General features: G+C 40.2%; 1 protein-coding gene and 1 long non-coding RNA gene across 2 annotated transcripts; one reads left to right on the plus strand and one right to left on the minus strand.

Moving 5' to 3' along the window:
- Positions 1 to 1981: 1981 nt before the first annotated feature.
- On the minus strand, positions 1982 to 4155 carry s100b (S100 calcium binding protein, beta (neural)). The gene is made up of 3 exons (XM_053491551.1): positions 4088 to 4155; positions 3440 to 3586; positions 1982 to 3035 (listed from the first exon to the last, which is right to left on the minus strand). Exons 2-3 carry the CDS (start codon positions 3575 to 3577, stop codon positions 2892 to 2894), a joined length of 282 nt encoding a protein of 93 aa, XP_053347526.1. The 5' UTR covers positions 3578 to 3586; positions 4088 to 4155; the 3' UTR covers positions 1982 to 2891.
- Positions 4156 to 6017: 1862 nt separating this feature from the next.
- On the plus strand, positions 6018 to 6524 carry LOC128518340 (uncharacterized). The gene is made up of 2 exons (XR_008357713.1): positions 6018 to 6355; positions 6419 to 6524. It is a non-coding gene; the product is annotated as an uncharacterized LOC128518340 (long non-coding RNA).
- The last annotated feature ends 8757 nt before the right edge of the window (positions 6525 to 15281 follow it).

The raw sequence follows: 15281 nt of genomic DNA on the forward strand, positions 1-15281 counted from the left end.
GAAGTAACTCCTTTGGCCACACACATTTTCTGTACTTTATGTATAACAGAACATATTATAAAATATAAAACATGTATTAAATCAGCACCAATGCTGTGTTTTGTCCTGCACACTTCTGTGCTATAAATTAGCTGCTTGCTCCATCCATCAGTGAATACACAGAGCATTACTGAGCACAATGAGGTGTAAATAAACAATATATTTATTGACTATTCTTGATAAACTTTATGTTCCCTCATTTTCACATGAGCACACGGGCCACACCAGCCTCGTGCAGTTAAACTCTGCATAAGATTTCATCCTGATCACAGTGATTTCCTTTCATGAGGCATGAACTACACACTCTCACAAGCTTGAAAGATATTGTTGCCTAGCAACGATACGATGCTAAAGATACCGTATTGATTGGAATACTGCGCAGCGCTGTGCCGTGGTTCTGCACATCATGGTTCAAGCAGTCAGGGACTGAGACAGGCTAGGTAGGCTAATCATTGTCTTGTTTGAAAGTAATGAGCAGCTATGAGGAACATCATCAAAACCATGTCATCTTCTCGTTGCATGTGAACATGTGAAATATATTCATGGTTATCTATTTCAAGTTGCATCTTTTTCAAACTTTAGTGCCTGTTGGTGTTTTTCAAACATAATAAATAATTGTGCTTCTGTTAATCATATTAAATGTATTTACATTTTACATTACATTTAAAGTTATCTTTTAATCTATTAACTATTAATCCTTTGAATCCGTTGTAATGTTGGATTCTGGCCAGACCAGTTGGGGGCAGTAGTGGAGTGTTTGTGATCTTGAAAATGCCTTGTCATTGTCACAGTCTGCTTCTCATCGTTCTGCCGACAGCGACCTGTCTGACCACAACAAGCGCTTCCCTCACATCATTCCTCCTGTGGAACAGGGCGCTCATACCTTCCTGTTCATCCTGCCATCTGGGACCAGCAACACTTCACCTTAACTTTTGTCAAGCACAGTGTCTGGCTACGGCCGACATGCTGTCTAGCATGACACAGACAGACCAAGAGACAAGAACCTGCCTGGGTTAGCAAGAGGCAGAGAAGTACCCCCCACCCCCCACCCACCAAATCTAATAAAAAATAAAAAAAACACTGTAAGTGATGTGGTGAAGCATGACGGTGGCAGCATCATAAAGTGGAGCTGCTTCTCGTCAGTCAAGTTCATAGTCAGAATCATAGATTGCTTAGAAATGTCTGTTTGGAGAAGAACCTGGATGTCCCTGATTGAGATCTGAAGCTGAACCTAATCTAAACTCCAGCTAGATAACAACCCGAAGCACAACATTTTCAGCATTTGGCAGACGCCCTTATCCAGAGCGACTAACATTTTTATCTCATTATACATTTGAGCAGAGGAGGGTCAGAGCCACCAACACTGGCAATTTGGTGGTGCTGAGGTCTGAACCTGGGACCTTCTGGACTGTAGTCCAATCCCGCAACAGGAGAGTTATGTATATCACCTGACTGTCTGATAGATCTGGAGTGTTTCTGCAAAGAAGAGTGGAACAAAACAATCTAAATGGAGATGTGTGAAGGGAGTAAAGATTAATGTTACCTCCACTCTCAGTGTGCATACTTACGCAGCCAGGTTAGGGTTTTATTTCCTCTTTAAAAGTTTTTATTTGTTTTTCACTGGTTGCTCGATCACATTAAAGGTGAATTCACTGGAGCTCAGGAAATCTAGCTCTTATAGAAATGCTCTCTATAAGATCTCTATGCAGTACAGTCTCAGCCTCTAGTGCACTACATGGCCTCCCTCTCTACACTGAGACAACACTGCCCCCTGCAGGTCACTACACACTTCACAGCAACAACATGATGATGGTGGTGATTATTAAATGAATCTGTCTCTGACTGACTTCTCTTCATTATCATCATCAATAGTTCTGATAGAAACCGATCCCTCGAGTGTGTCCATGATGGACAGATGAATGGACAAAGAGAGAGACAAAGAGACGTGTTGAAATCATTTTATTGTTGGTTACAATAAAGGCCTGTATGTGTCAGGCGTAGCAAGTTAGCGATGCTAGTTCTATTTCACATCAGCATTAAAAGTGAACCTTGTGAACTTGGATTCCACAGAGACATAAATTAATAAGGTTTTAGTTTAAATTAGTTTTCATTAAGTAACTTAAGCTTGTATTGTATGTTTTAGTCCAACTGAAAAAAAAAATCACAACTCACAGAGAGAAATTTCATGCCGTACTAAAATCCATTCATTTTACAGAAAGTAAGGTTATGATGTCCAGCCACTACATTCATTTTAATTTCTTTAATTTTTCATATAAATAAATAAACGTTAGCAAATATGGTTAAAAATGTATAGTTGGATAAAACAACAACAACAGCAATAATTCATGATAAATTCCTTTTATGTTTGATTTGAAGAACCTTCAATGACCTATTATTAGGCAGTCAAGACCAGTTTAAACCAGTCAAATCCAGTCAGTGCAAACAAGTTAAAACTAGTCCAAACACCAGACCAAAAAACTAACAAACAATAGTAACTTTATTACAATTCACTCAAATCCATTCACAACTAGATAGAACCGGTCAGATTCACCAGTCATAACCAGTTACTATAAATCCAACCTAGCCAGAACCAATAACAACTTGCCAACAATGGGAACAAACCAGCAAAACCCAGTAAGAACTAGTTCAAACCAGCTGAAGCCTCTCAGTCCAGCCCAGTTTCATTGAAGGAATTCAGCAAATCAACATAACCAAGTCAAAAAACACAGAAACAACAACAGCAATAATAATAATAATAATGTTATGAGTTGTGATTCTATGATGTTACACTATTACTACTAATAAACTCCAGTTAAATTTCCAGCTTGCTCCTCTTCCTCTTCCTCTTCATCTCATTCGTCCTCGTGAAAGAACACGTGGCAGCAGATGGTCACCATAGTGACAAAGGTCATGAACTCCTGGAAGTCGCACTCGGCGTCTCCATCGGTGTCGAGACCCTCCATCAGGGAATCAAATGAAGACTGGTCCTTAATGTGCTGCAGAGAGACAGACAGACAGAGAGACAGACGGAGAGACACAGAGAGAGACACAGAGAGAGACACAGACAGGTGACAGGTGTTCCTGATGTACAGCTTATCTCAGGTGTGTTTCTGGACACTCTGTGGAGAAGATGAAGATTAAGGGATCACTAAGGAAGCTCCTCCAGACCACGCCCTGTGGCTGGGAGGCGGGGCTAAGCTGTTCTGATACAAATACTCATCATTCCAACAAACTAAAAAACCTTAAATGATGATCCCAACTAGTTACTTTTACAACTACATTCTTTTAAATTCAAATTTACAAAACAAAACAAAAACCTTATGTAAATGAGTATAAAATAATTTCTCACTAGAGGTGTGTGTGTGTGTGTGTGTGTGTGTGTGTGTGTGTGTGTGTGCACCTCTGTGAACGAGGGCAGTTCGTGTGTGAGTAGTTCCTTCAGCTCGCTCTTCTTCAGCGTGTTCTTGTCTCCCTCTCGGTCCGAGTATTTGTGGAAGATGTGAATGATGGTGTTCATGCAGTTCTCTAAATCCGACATGGTTACACACTCCAGCGCAGAGAGAGAGAGAGAGAGAGAGAGTTTCATTAATAACAGAAATATAATAAATAAAAACAATGTGTTTATCAACAGATGATATAAAATTGAATTCAAAATAAAACCACACACACACACACACACACACACACACACTTCAAAGCTTTAACACCTTAATCCAGGCTTAATGTAACTTCTTATGTGTAGTTTTAAAAATTTCTTTATATCGGAAAATGTATAAAATGATTCCCAACTGGGTCACGTCATCGTGTTTTTGTTGCACGTTAAGTTAAATCATCTTTTAATAACTTTTTTAATTAATTAGCTGTATTTATGTTATTTTACTGATTGTGTTGCTGTGTGTGTGTGTGTGTGTGTGTGTGTGTGTGTGTGTTGTGCAGTGTGAAGGTTTTATAAGGTCACACTACTGATAGTTCTGTAATCACTAATACACGTCTTTATTAGAGAAACTTTACATTATAAAACCTCAGAGAGGAAAAATAAAGAACTCACCAGAGAGCAGAGCGGAGAGCAGGACAACAGGGTGGTGTGTGTGTGTGTGTGTGTGTGTGTGTGTGGAAATTGTAAATGAGAGCAATAGTTACCAAAGAACCAAAGAGAGAAAGAGTTTATAAGATTAGCCTGTGTGTCCCCGCCCACTTGCACTGCCAATCAAATGAATGGACCAATCAGAGGCATGCTCACCAGAGGTGTGTGTTCAGGGTGTGACTGCGCATGTGCATGGTGTGGGACGTGTGTATCAAGTGTTTATAAACCATGTCAGTTCTTATAAAATGTCTATAAAGTGTAGAGATGTGTGTCATGTATAACGTGTGTGTGTGTGTGTGTGTGTGTGTGTGTGTTATGTAAAGTGTGTATGTATATAAAGCCTATGAGTGTGTTTGTAAAATTTCTATAAAGTGTGTAAATCCTATAAAGTTTAGCATATAATGTGTGTGTGTGTGTGTGTGTGTGTGTGTGTGTGTGTCTGTGTGTGAGTGTGTGTGTGTACTTTCAGAATGCTAATTAGTGTGTTTTGTTTTAGCGGGAATGTTGTTAAAGCTGAAGGAATACTAATTGCACTGTCTGTGTGTGTGTGTGTGTGTGTGTGTGTGTGTGAGAGAGAGAGAGTGAGAGGTAATCTGTGACATGGTGAGGTTTCATTTCATTTCAAGTATTTCTTTTCTTTCTTTTATTGATCATTATTATTATTATTATTATTATTATTATTATTATTTTAATCATTATTAAGAAAAAAACAACAATAAAAATAAAAGTAATTAAAAATTTTCAGTAAAATAAACAAATTTGATTCTATTATAAATAATTTTCTTTCTTTTGTGGAATTGTTTTTCATTTATTTCTATTTTATTTTAAATCCCTCTATTCCTTCTTCTTCTCACCCCCTTATCACTTTTTCCTGCTATTCGTTTTTTACTCTTTCTTTTATTTTTTTCCCTCATCATTCTTATTTTTCTCTCTCTTTGTACCTTTTCTTCTTACTCTAGTTTTTCTTTCTTTCCTCTCAGATTCCCTCTGGTTAAAGTCTGATGAAACAAACATTTGTCCTCATTTGACCCGAGTGTGTGTGTGTGTGTGTGTGTGTGTGTGGTCTGAGAGAAGAACTGCTCTATTGTTTTTGCCCTGCTGTCCATATGATGGAGGGCCCAGTGCATGCTGGGATAGCGGCGGCAGTGCAGGAACAGAAGAAGCTTTTTTCACAGTCACATGCTTTCATTGACTCCTACAGTACTACTACACGCGCGCGCGCGCACACACACACACACACACACACACACAGTGTGACATCAATGGTGGAAAGTAACAAGCTAAAAATATATATTCTTCATAATTTTTTTTCTTTAATAAATTATTTTTTATCATAATTATTTATTATTATTATTATTATTATTGTTATTATTATTATTGTTATTTATTATTATTATTGTTATTTATTATTGTTATTATTATTGTTGTTGTTATTTATTATTAATAATTATTATTATTACAGTTTTTGGCCGTTGCTTGAACACATTTTGCAAAACTTCGCTCATTGTGCCAAAACTCTAAACACAAGTAAACATGACACAACACTGGGAAATATACCATTCACATCTGTGCCAAGTTGAAACTCTGCTATCAAAACCTAACATTCCTTTGTCAAAGATTCTCTGTAGAAAGAGAAGAGAACATATTACTGTACTACAGTGCTACACATACAGAACCCTCACTCCATCACACAGGTACCTGTGTAGCTCTCAGAATGGATCCATGTGGTAGTGATATGGTACATATTCAGCTGCTACTGGATTTCACCAATACTGTATTGTAAATGTAAAGGACAGTTACACTTACCCGTCAGCTGCTTCATGGTGATGCTGTGTTTTCCCAAGATGCGTCTGATGGTGGTGATGTTCACATGGTTTATGTTGTTGAACACTTGCCTGTCTGCAAGTATTTTCTTTCATAGCTGGTGGAGACGGATGGCATTGTCTGCCCTCACTAGGTCCACAATGGCGTTGGCGTCTTTTGTAGTTGGCTAATTGGTGTTCAGTTTTGCAAGTAAGTGCCTTTAGATGTGTATTTGAGTGGTTGCAATTACGCGATGTGTTTTGTTTTTTGGATACATGTGTTTTCCAAATGGCACCCTGAGATTTCATTTTTAAACGAAGTGTCTTATGTATGAAATAGAGTGTAGTATGCAGGACCATGTGTGTTGCATAAAGGAGTAAGTGTGTTGCATAATTGCAACTAGAGTGCAAAGCAGCGCTTTTGTTTAAGGTATGGGTACATGTGTTTGAGGTATGGGTATATGTGTTTGAGGTATGGGTACATGTGTTTGAGGTATGGGTACATGTGTTTGAGGTATGGTAACAAAAACTTCAAGTTGTGTTACTTTAGTCTAAACATGGGTTTATAGTGTTCAAGCAACTGGCAAAAACTGTATTATTTATTTATTTATTCATTGAAGGAGGATTACATTCAGGAAACATCTAATTGGTTTTATGAAAAATCACAAACTTTTAAAAATATATTTTTAAATAATAAAACCACAACACTGCTACCTTATGAGTTTATATTTACACTACATGTTGCATCAAAAGATTTTTATCATAAAAAGTTGTTGAGAATTAAATTTAAAGAGTGAAACCGTCACATGTTGTAGATTTATCGCGCGAATAGTAAAATTTTTCAGCCTTTTTAGGTTTAATTTACTGTAAATGATTACAGCTCGTGAATGTCTCTAAATCTGAGACTCCTGGACCGTGATTTCCAAATGAAATGCAAACATTACTTTCATCTAAATAAGAGAACTTTGGACCAACTGAACAAACTAAACTAAAACAAAAAACAGCTTAAAATATTTCACTAAATGTGTAACAAATCTAGAATATATGAGGTACTGAGCACAGGTACGGCTTCAGGGTCAGGTGTACCAGGGGTCAGTGCAGTGTGAGAGAGAACACCACACACACACACACACACACACACACACACACACACACACACAAGCAGCTGTCTGATTTAGCACAGTGTTGAGATCTTTTCACGTGTCTGCGGGCTGCACGTTTGTCTCGTGTCCGTTGTGTTTTCATGTTCACACTCAGGTCAGGTTCCAGTTGGGTTCCTCGTTTCTGTTGTTGTTTGTTTTATTTATTCAGCAAAGAACTGAATGAAGGAGATCCACATTTCATCCTCCTGCACCTCGAATTCTCTCCACTAGAGACTGATTCATGTTTAATAAAGAAAAATGTCTGTGTGTGTGTGTGTGTGTGTGTGTGTGTGTCTGTCTGTGTGTGTGTATGTGTGCACGTTAGTGTGTGTGTGTCTGCGTGTGTGTGTATGTGTGCACGTTAGTGTGTGTGTCTGTGTGTGTGTGTATGTGTGCACGTTAGTGTGTGTGTGTGTGTGTGTCTGTGTGTGTGTGTGTGTGTGTCTGTGTGTATGCGTGTGTGTGTGTGTATGTGTGCACGTTAGTGTGTGTGTGTGTGTGTGTCTGTGTGTGTGTGTGTGTGTCTGTGTCTGTGTGTGTGTGTGTGTGTGTCTGTGTGTGTGTGTGTGTCTGTCTCTTTAAGGTCAACTTTTCTCTCCGGACACAAACGGGCCTTTGAAAGCAGACGTCCACCGTTTCAGCCGTCGGCATGGAGACGTCTTGTTACCATGGAAACCGGTTCCCCTTCTCACTGGGCCAGAAAGGTTTGCCAAAATGCCGTGCCGACTCGCCATGGTGACGCCCCTGGAGCTCCTCGCTCTTTAGACCTTAACTTTAGAGTTTAAATCTAAATCTTTTCTTCTGTGTGTGTGTGTGTGTGTGTGTGTGTGTGTGTGTGTATGTGTATGTGTTGAGATTTTTTTTTTTTAAACAGAAAACAAAACAAGAAACACCCTGCAGCACTGCGCTCTGGGTGAGCTGTGATCCTGAGGTCCAGTGTGACGGTACTTTCGGTACCATCAGGGCTGCAGCTTTAATGGGTGCATTAACCTCTTTTAAAATCAGTTCAGCTACACAACACACACACACACACACACACACACACACACACACACACACACACACACACACAGCTGTGCTCAGGCTTCTTGGTGCAAGGTCAGAGTCCAAACACAACTATTTTATCAACTTACTCTGTGTGTGTGAGTGTGTGTGTGTGAGTGTGTGAGTGTGTGTGTGTGAGTGTGCCTTTGCATGTGTATGCACCATGTTACCAACAGATGGCGACAGCAAGCTGTGTATTTTCTCTCTCTCTCTCCTCCCATCTCTTTTCCTGTCTAGTTTATTACAGATATACAGACAGACAGATGGATAGACACACACACACGCACACACACACACACAGACTTCTAACACACACACAGACTTCTAACACACAAATCATCAAACAAAGAAGACAATGTGCATTAGCATCACATCTTATCCAGAGCGACTTACAAAAAGTGCTTTAATGTTTACATCATTGGATACATACTTACACTGGGTTAACTGGGTTAATAACTAAGTACCATTAGTCCAACACAACTAGGAAGAAGTTGTGTTTTTTTTATTTATTTTTTTTAAAGGGGGGGGGGGGGGGTCCAAGTACTGGAGAAACAGATGCGTCTTGAGTCGTCGTTTAAAGATAGTCAAAGTCTCTGATGTACGGACATCTAGAGGAAGTTCATTCCACCACCTAGGTGCCAGAACAGAAAAGAGCCTGGATGAATGCCGCCCTCGATCCCTGAGAGATGGTGGGATGAGTCGAGCAGTGCTGGAGGATCGAAGGGAACGTGGTGCAGTGCGTGGTGTAATTAGCGCAGAGAGGTAAGTGGGTGATGGGCCATTTTTAGCTTTGTAGGCAAGCATCAGTGTTTTTAATTTGATGCGGGCAGCTACAGGAAGCCAGTGCAGGGAGCGGAGGAGTGGGGTGGTGTGGGAGAACTTGGGGAGGTTAAAAACAAGACGTGCTGCTGCATTCTGGATCAGTTGCAGAGGACGAATCGTGGACAGAGGCAGGCCTGCCAGGAGTGAGTTGCAGTAGTCCAGTCTTGAAATAACAAGGGACTGAACAAGCACCTGAGTAGCCTGTGAAGAAAGAAATGGGCGAATTCTTTTGATATTGTAAAGAAGAAATCGACAAGAGCGAGTAAGGTTAGCGATGTGTGGGGAAAATGACAGATGATTGTCCACGGTTACCCCAAGAATGTTGGTGGTGGCTGAAGAAGTGATTTGGTTGTTGTCCAGGGATATCACAAGGTCTTGACCTGGGGATGAGTCACAAGGGATAAACAACAGTTCGGTTTTACTGAGATTGAGCTTCAGCTGATGAGCAGCCATCCAGAATGAGATGTCCGCCAGACATGCTGAGATCCGGGTGGAAACCTGAGTGTCAGAGGGAGGAAAGGAGAAAGAAAGTTGGGTGTCATCTGCATAACAATGGTATGAAAATCCATGCAATGATATGACCTTACCAAGAGACCAGGTATAGAGGGAGAACAGAAGAGGACTAAGTACTGAGCCCTGCGGGACACCAGTAGAGAGTCTACATGGGGCAGATGTAGATCCCCTACATGTTACCTCATATGACCTATCTTCTAGGTAAGAAGCAAACCATTGCCACGCTGTTCCACAAATTCCAAGGCTTGCAAGAATAGATAACAGAATCTTGTGGTTCACCGTGTCAAATGCAGCTGACAGGTCCAGGAGGATGAGGACAGATGACAGTTTAGCAGATCTAGCAGCATGGAGCTTCTCAGTGACTGACAAAAGGGCAGTCTCTGTGGAATGTGCCACTTTGAATCCAGATTGGTTTGGGTCATTAAGGTTGTTCTGTGAGAGATAAAGAGACATTTGGTTATAAACAGTTCTTTCAAGAATTTGGGAAATAAAAGAGAGAAGACGTCTTCCTTGGTTTAGATGACAGCGGGCAAAGGAGATCTATGGATGAGAAGAGAGAGGAGAGGAAAGTTTCAGTCGCAGTCTCTAGTGGTAGAGAGGAGAAGGAGTCTGGGTCTGGGAGGGATGATAGGGTGTATGAAGACACAGAGGAAGGGGAGACAGAGTGAAGGTTTCTGCAGGTAAAAGAGACACATCACAACATCCACTGATGCACTTTTACATTCTGTGTGTGTGTGTGTGTGTGTGTGTGTGAGAGAGAGAGAGAGAGAGTTTTTTGATAATTTTAACATTTTGTTATGTTCACTATTACAAAAGAACAGATGTGTTTATGAACAGAAAGCATGACACACACACACACACACACACACACTAACTGTTAGAGCATTTTATCACTTCAGAAGGAATGTATTTGGTGTTCCGGTTATCCCTCATTAAAAACATTATTTTGTGTGTGTGTGTGTGTGTGTGTGTGTGTGTGTGTGTGTGTGTGTGTGTGTGTGTGTGTGTGTTTGAATTTGCGTGTGTGTGCGCGTGACCAGAACCCCTGTTGTTATTGTTTCATTAAAGACTTTGAGTAAACAAACTTTGCAGAAACATAGTTTGGGTAATGAATCAGGATTAGAGGCTTGTGTGTGTGTGTGTGTGTGTGTGTGTTTGCTCAGGTTTTTGCAAATTTAGTCTCTTGCTTAAGCACACATTGTTAAACACACAGCTAGAGGGCTGCCAATTACAAAATATTATCTAAATCTTTTAAATTAGCAGTTATCAAACCAATAATTAAGAAACCTGACCTCGACCCCTGTCAGCTGTCCAGTTACAGGCCAATATCAAACCTCCCCTTTATCTCTAAGATTCTGGAAAAGATAGTAGCGGAGCAGCTATGCTCATATATACATAGAAATGGCATACATGAACTGTATCAGTCAGGATTTAGGCCTCATCACAGTACAGAGACAGCGCTCGTTAAAGTAGTAAACAGAGTTGTATATAATGTGTTACTGTCTAACGCATTACTGTAATCTAATTACTTTACCTAATAATGCAGTAATGTAATGCGTTACATTTTAAAGGCATGTAATTTGATTACAGTTACTAATGTCAATAACATTACAGCACTAGCATTACAAAAGTGTTTAAAAATGAATCAAAATGCCTTTTAAAATCACGTTTTGCGCGGCAGCATCAGTTAACGAGTACACGCTTTAATCAATCATTGGAGAGCTTTGTAGTTTTTACATTTGATGTTGTAACGGGTTCACTCTTTTTGCACGGGGGGCACCATAGACACATGGACACAAGGCGAGGTCTTAGGAGAAAGGGGTGATTTATTTTATTTTTTTAATGGAGAAGGAGAGAGTTAAATAAGGGATTTTTAATGAGAAGAAAGTCAGAGATCCGTTAAGATTAATTATCGCCAGCCTGCCCGACCTTGCGGTGCTTCGCACATTGTGCACCTGCAGAGGGGGAGGCTGCCTATGTAGGGAGTCTACGGAGTAAGCAAGGAGCGACCACAGGTTGAGCCGCAGCCCATCACAGGCGCATGTAGAGACAGATGTTTTTAAAGTAACTTGATTAACTTTTAATTGGTAGTCTGATTACTTTTTACATGTAATAATCAGGAATCTATCCATAAATGACAATTTTAAGTAGTAATTAGTCATTTGTAGTAGATGATTTTTTGAACAACTTCCCCAACACTTGTAGTAAATCACCTCCTGTTGGCCTCTGATCAGGGTTCAGTCACTATACTTTTGTAACCCGACTTCTTGAGAGCTTTTGACACCATTGATTATACAGTAGTATTCTTCACATAATTCACAGATTAGAAAATGTAGTAGGAATTAATAGATCCACCCTCTCCTGGCTCAGATCCTATTCGACTCCTGGCTCAGATCCTATTGATCGTTATCAGTTGTTAGATTTAAATGGTGACTATTCTGCCTTTTCTCTAGTGGAGTTTGGTGTTCCGCAGGGTTCGGTTTTAGCACCACTGCTTTTTTCTCTTTACATGCTTCCTCTGTGCAACATAATTTGTGGGCATGGTATTAGTTTTCATTGTTAGGCTAATGACACAACATTATACGTCTCAGCCAAACCAGATGAGTGCAGGACATAAGACACTGGATGTTAATTAACACAGATAAGACAGAAGAATCTAGTCATAAGACCACATGCAGCTAGAAGCTGCAATGGTTAAAACCTAGAGGGCGCCAAACGCCCAGCCTCGTTTTGTATTTTCTGTCATAGTTTCTTTGCTTTGGACTTCATTTCCCACAAGGCACCTCGGTCAGGTGATGGGAGCACTCACCTGAACCAAGTAGACTCATTAGTTTGATTAGTTAGATCATAAATAGCCTGTTTTAGAATGGTATGGTGTCTAGCATTAGTTATGTTTTTTGTGATGGTTGTTTTGAGAAGTGTTTTATTAAAGATTCTTAAGTGCTCTAAGAAAAGAGCTTGTGGTTTGGTTTTCGCTTTAATATATCATTAAGTAAGACTATTATTGAAGTCCTCGTCTCAGCCTCTGCAACTATGACACGCATGCACCAGCAACCAGTTTGTGACAAAAGCAAGATTTTCGATCACACTTTAACTTTAGATGGCCTTTCTGTTCTATCTAGTGCAACAGTAAATTCAAATCAATTCAATTTTATTTGTATAGCGCTTTTAGCAATTATCATTGTCGCAAAGCAGCTTTACACAATCAAAAGAATTATTTAAGTTTGTATGAAATGTGAATGTGTATGAATCAAAATGGTCAGTTTGTCCCTGGTGAGCAAGCTGAGGGCGACAGTGGCAAGGAAAAACTCCCTGAGATGGTAATAGGAAGAAACCTTGAAAGGAACCAGACTCAACAGGGAACCCATCCTCATCTGGGTGAAACAGAAAGCAGTTAATGATCTGCATTTATGCAGTGTGTAGGGTGGGAGGCAGTTCAGCTATAACAGTTGATGTTAAGTGATGTTAATATGGAGTCCAGGTAGTTATTGAAGACCCAGGTAGACTTGTAAGAAGTTCCAGTCCTGAACTATCGAACTGTCAAGTCCCCAGAGAAACAGTTGCCAACACCAGTCAAGGCCAGAACCATCTTCTAGGTAGAGAGAATCATCCCCAGACACCAGACCCATCCCAAAGAGACACACGGGGCATCCATGTGACGAGATCTCCAACCAGAAGCGGGGCACCAGGATGGGTCAGACAGGTCCGGAGGGCAGAGGGAGTCTGGATCACTGGCAGCTCAGGAATGACATGTGTAGCTCGACAGAGAGGGAGAAAGAGTGAAAGGGGGAGACAGGGAGGGGGAGAGAGAAAAGAGAAAGAGGGGGAGAAAGAAAAGAAGAGGAGAGATGGCAGTTAGGTATGGTCACAGTCACACAATGTATAATGTGAATGTATATAAACTGTAGAGTGCAAGCAGAGACTCCGGCAGGACTAACTATAACATCATAACTAAAAGGGAGAGCCAGAAGGAAACACAAACATGAGGGGGAACTGAGATGTAAAGCAACCAATCACCTCACCGTCAGCAAACCTGAGTGATCAATGAGAGTGAGGAAGACAGCATCTAAACATACCAGTTCACCATAATACTCTACGTCCATGAGTTCCCCAGATCTGCTCCTTTACCTAAGGCTAATCTATTTATAAAAATGCTTGGCTAAATAAATAGGTTTTTAGCCTGGACTTAAACACTGAGACTGTGTCTGAGTCCTGAACACTATTTGGAAGACTATTCCATAATTTTGAGGCTTTGTTAGAAAAAGCTCTGCCCCCAGCTGTAGTTTTCATAATACGTGGTACTGACAAGCAGCCTGCATCCTTTGATCGAAGTAGGCGTGGCGGATCGTAAGACACATTTACATTTACATTTAGGCATTTGGCAGACGCTCTTATCCAGAGCGACTTACAAAAAGTGCTTTAATGTTTACATCATTGGATACATACTTACACTGGGTTAACTAGGTTAATTAAAGACACTAGCAGTTCACTCAGGTATCAAAAAAGCAATGCGAAATTTCACAGGGAGCCAATGCAGTAAAGATAAGATAGGGGTGATGTGCTCATATCTTCTGGTTCTAGTGAGGACTCTCGCTGCTGCATTCTGGACTAGCTGAAGCTTGTTTATGCACTTAGCTGAACAACCAGACAGTAAGGCATTACAATAGTTTAACCTAGACATGATAAAAGCATGAACTAGTTTTTCTGCATCGTTTAGCGACAATATATTTCTTATCTTGGCAATATTTCTGAGGTAAAAGAATGCTATCCTGGTAATATTATCTACATGAGCTTCAAATGAAAGGCTGGAATCAATAATCACACCAAGGTCTTTCACTGTTGCATTTGATGGAACAGAAAGGCCATCTAAAGTTACGGTGTGATCTAAAATTTTACTCCTAGCTGTATGCGGTCCTATGACTAGAACTTCTGTCTTATCCGGATTAAGCAGATGGAAGTTAATTAGCATCCAATTTCTTATGTCTTTTACACATTGCTCAACTTTAGTAAGCTGTTTTTTCTCATCAGGTTTTGCTGAGACATATAACTGTGTATCGTCAGCATAACAATGAAAACTAATACCATGCTTACGGATTATGTTGCCCAGAGGAAGCATGTAAGGGGGAAAAAGAAGTGGACCTAAAACTAAACCCTGCGGAACACCAAACTCCACTAGAGAACATGCAGAATAATCACCATTTAAGTCTACATACTGATAACGATCGGTCAAATAGGATCTGAGCCAGGAGAGGGCTGTACCCTTAATTCCTACTACATTTTCTAATCTGTGAAGAAGAATAGCGTGATCAATGGTGTTAAAAGCTGCACTGAGGTCAAGTAATACAAGCATAGTTACACAACCCTGATCAGAGGCCAATAGGAGGTCATTTACTACTTTAACGAGTGCTGTCTCTGTACTGTGATGAGGCCTAAATCCTGACTGATACAGTTCATGTATGCCATTTCTATGTAGATACGAGCATAGCTGCTCCGCTACTATCTTTTCCAGAATCTTAGAGATAAAGGGGAGGTTTGATATTGGCCTGTAACTGGACAGCTGACAGGGGTCGAGGTCAGGTTTCTTAATAATCGGTTTAATAACTGCTAATTTAAAAGATTTTGGAACATAACCAGTGTTGAGTGAGGAATTAATTATTCTCAACAGGGGTTCTGTTATTGCTGGTACTATCTGTTTAAGAAAATGTGTCAGTACAGGATCTAATATACAGGTTGATGAATTTGCAGAAGACCTCTGTGTGATTATAGATTCCAGTCGCTTATTTGAAGCACATGTAGATAATATTATCAGGACAGCATTCTTTCACCTCAGAAATA

The sequence above is a fragment of the Clarias gariepinus genome, chromosome 3, assembly GCF_024256425.1.
Source record: "Clarias gariepinus isolate MV-2021 ecotype Netherlands chromosome 3, CGAR_prim_01v2, whole genome shotgun sequence".
NCBI lineage: Eukaryota > Metazoa > Chordata > Actinopteri > Siluriformes > Clariidae > Clarias > Clarias gariepinus.

What these genes read in the sequence shown, in the direction of transcription:
- s100b (XM_053491551.1), bottom strand. Translation starts at nt 3,577, where the DNA reads ATGTCGGATTTAGAGAACTGCATGAACACCATCATTCACATCTTCCAC. An exon ending in AACTGCCCTCGTTCACAGAG is followed by an intron (nt 3,036 to 3,439) that starts GTGCACACACAC and finishes GTCTCTCTGCAG; the next exon opens with CACATTAAGGACCAGTCTTC.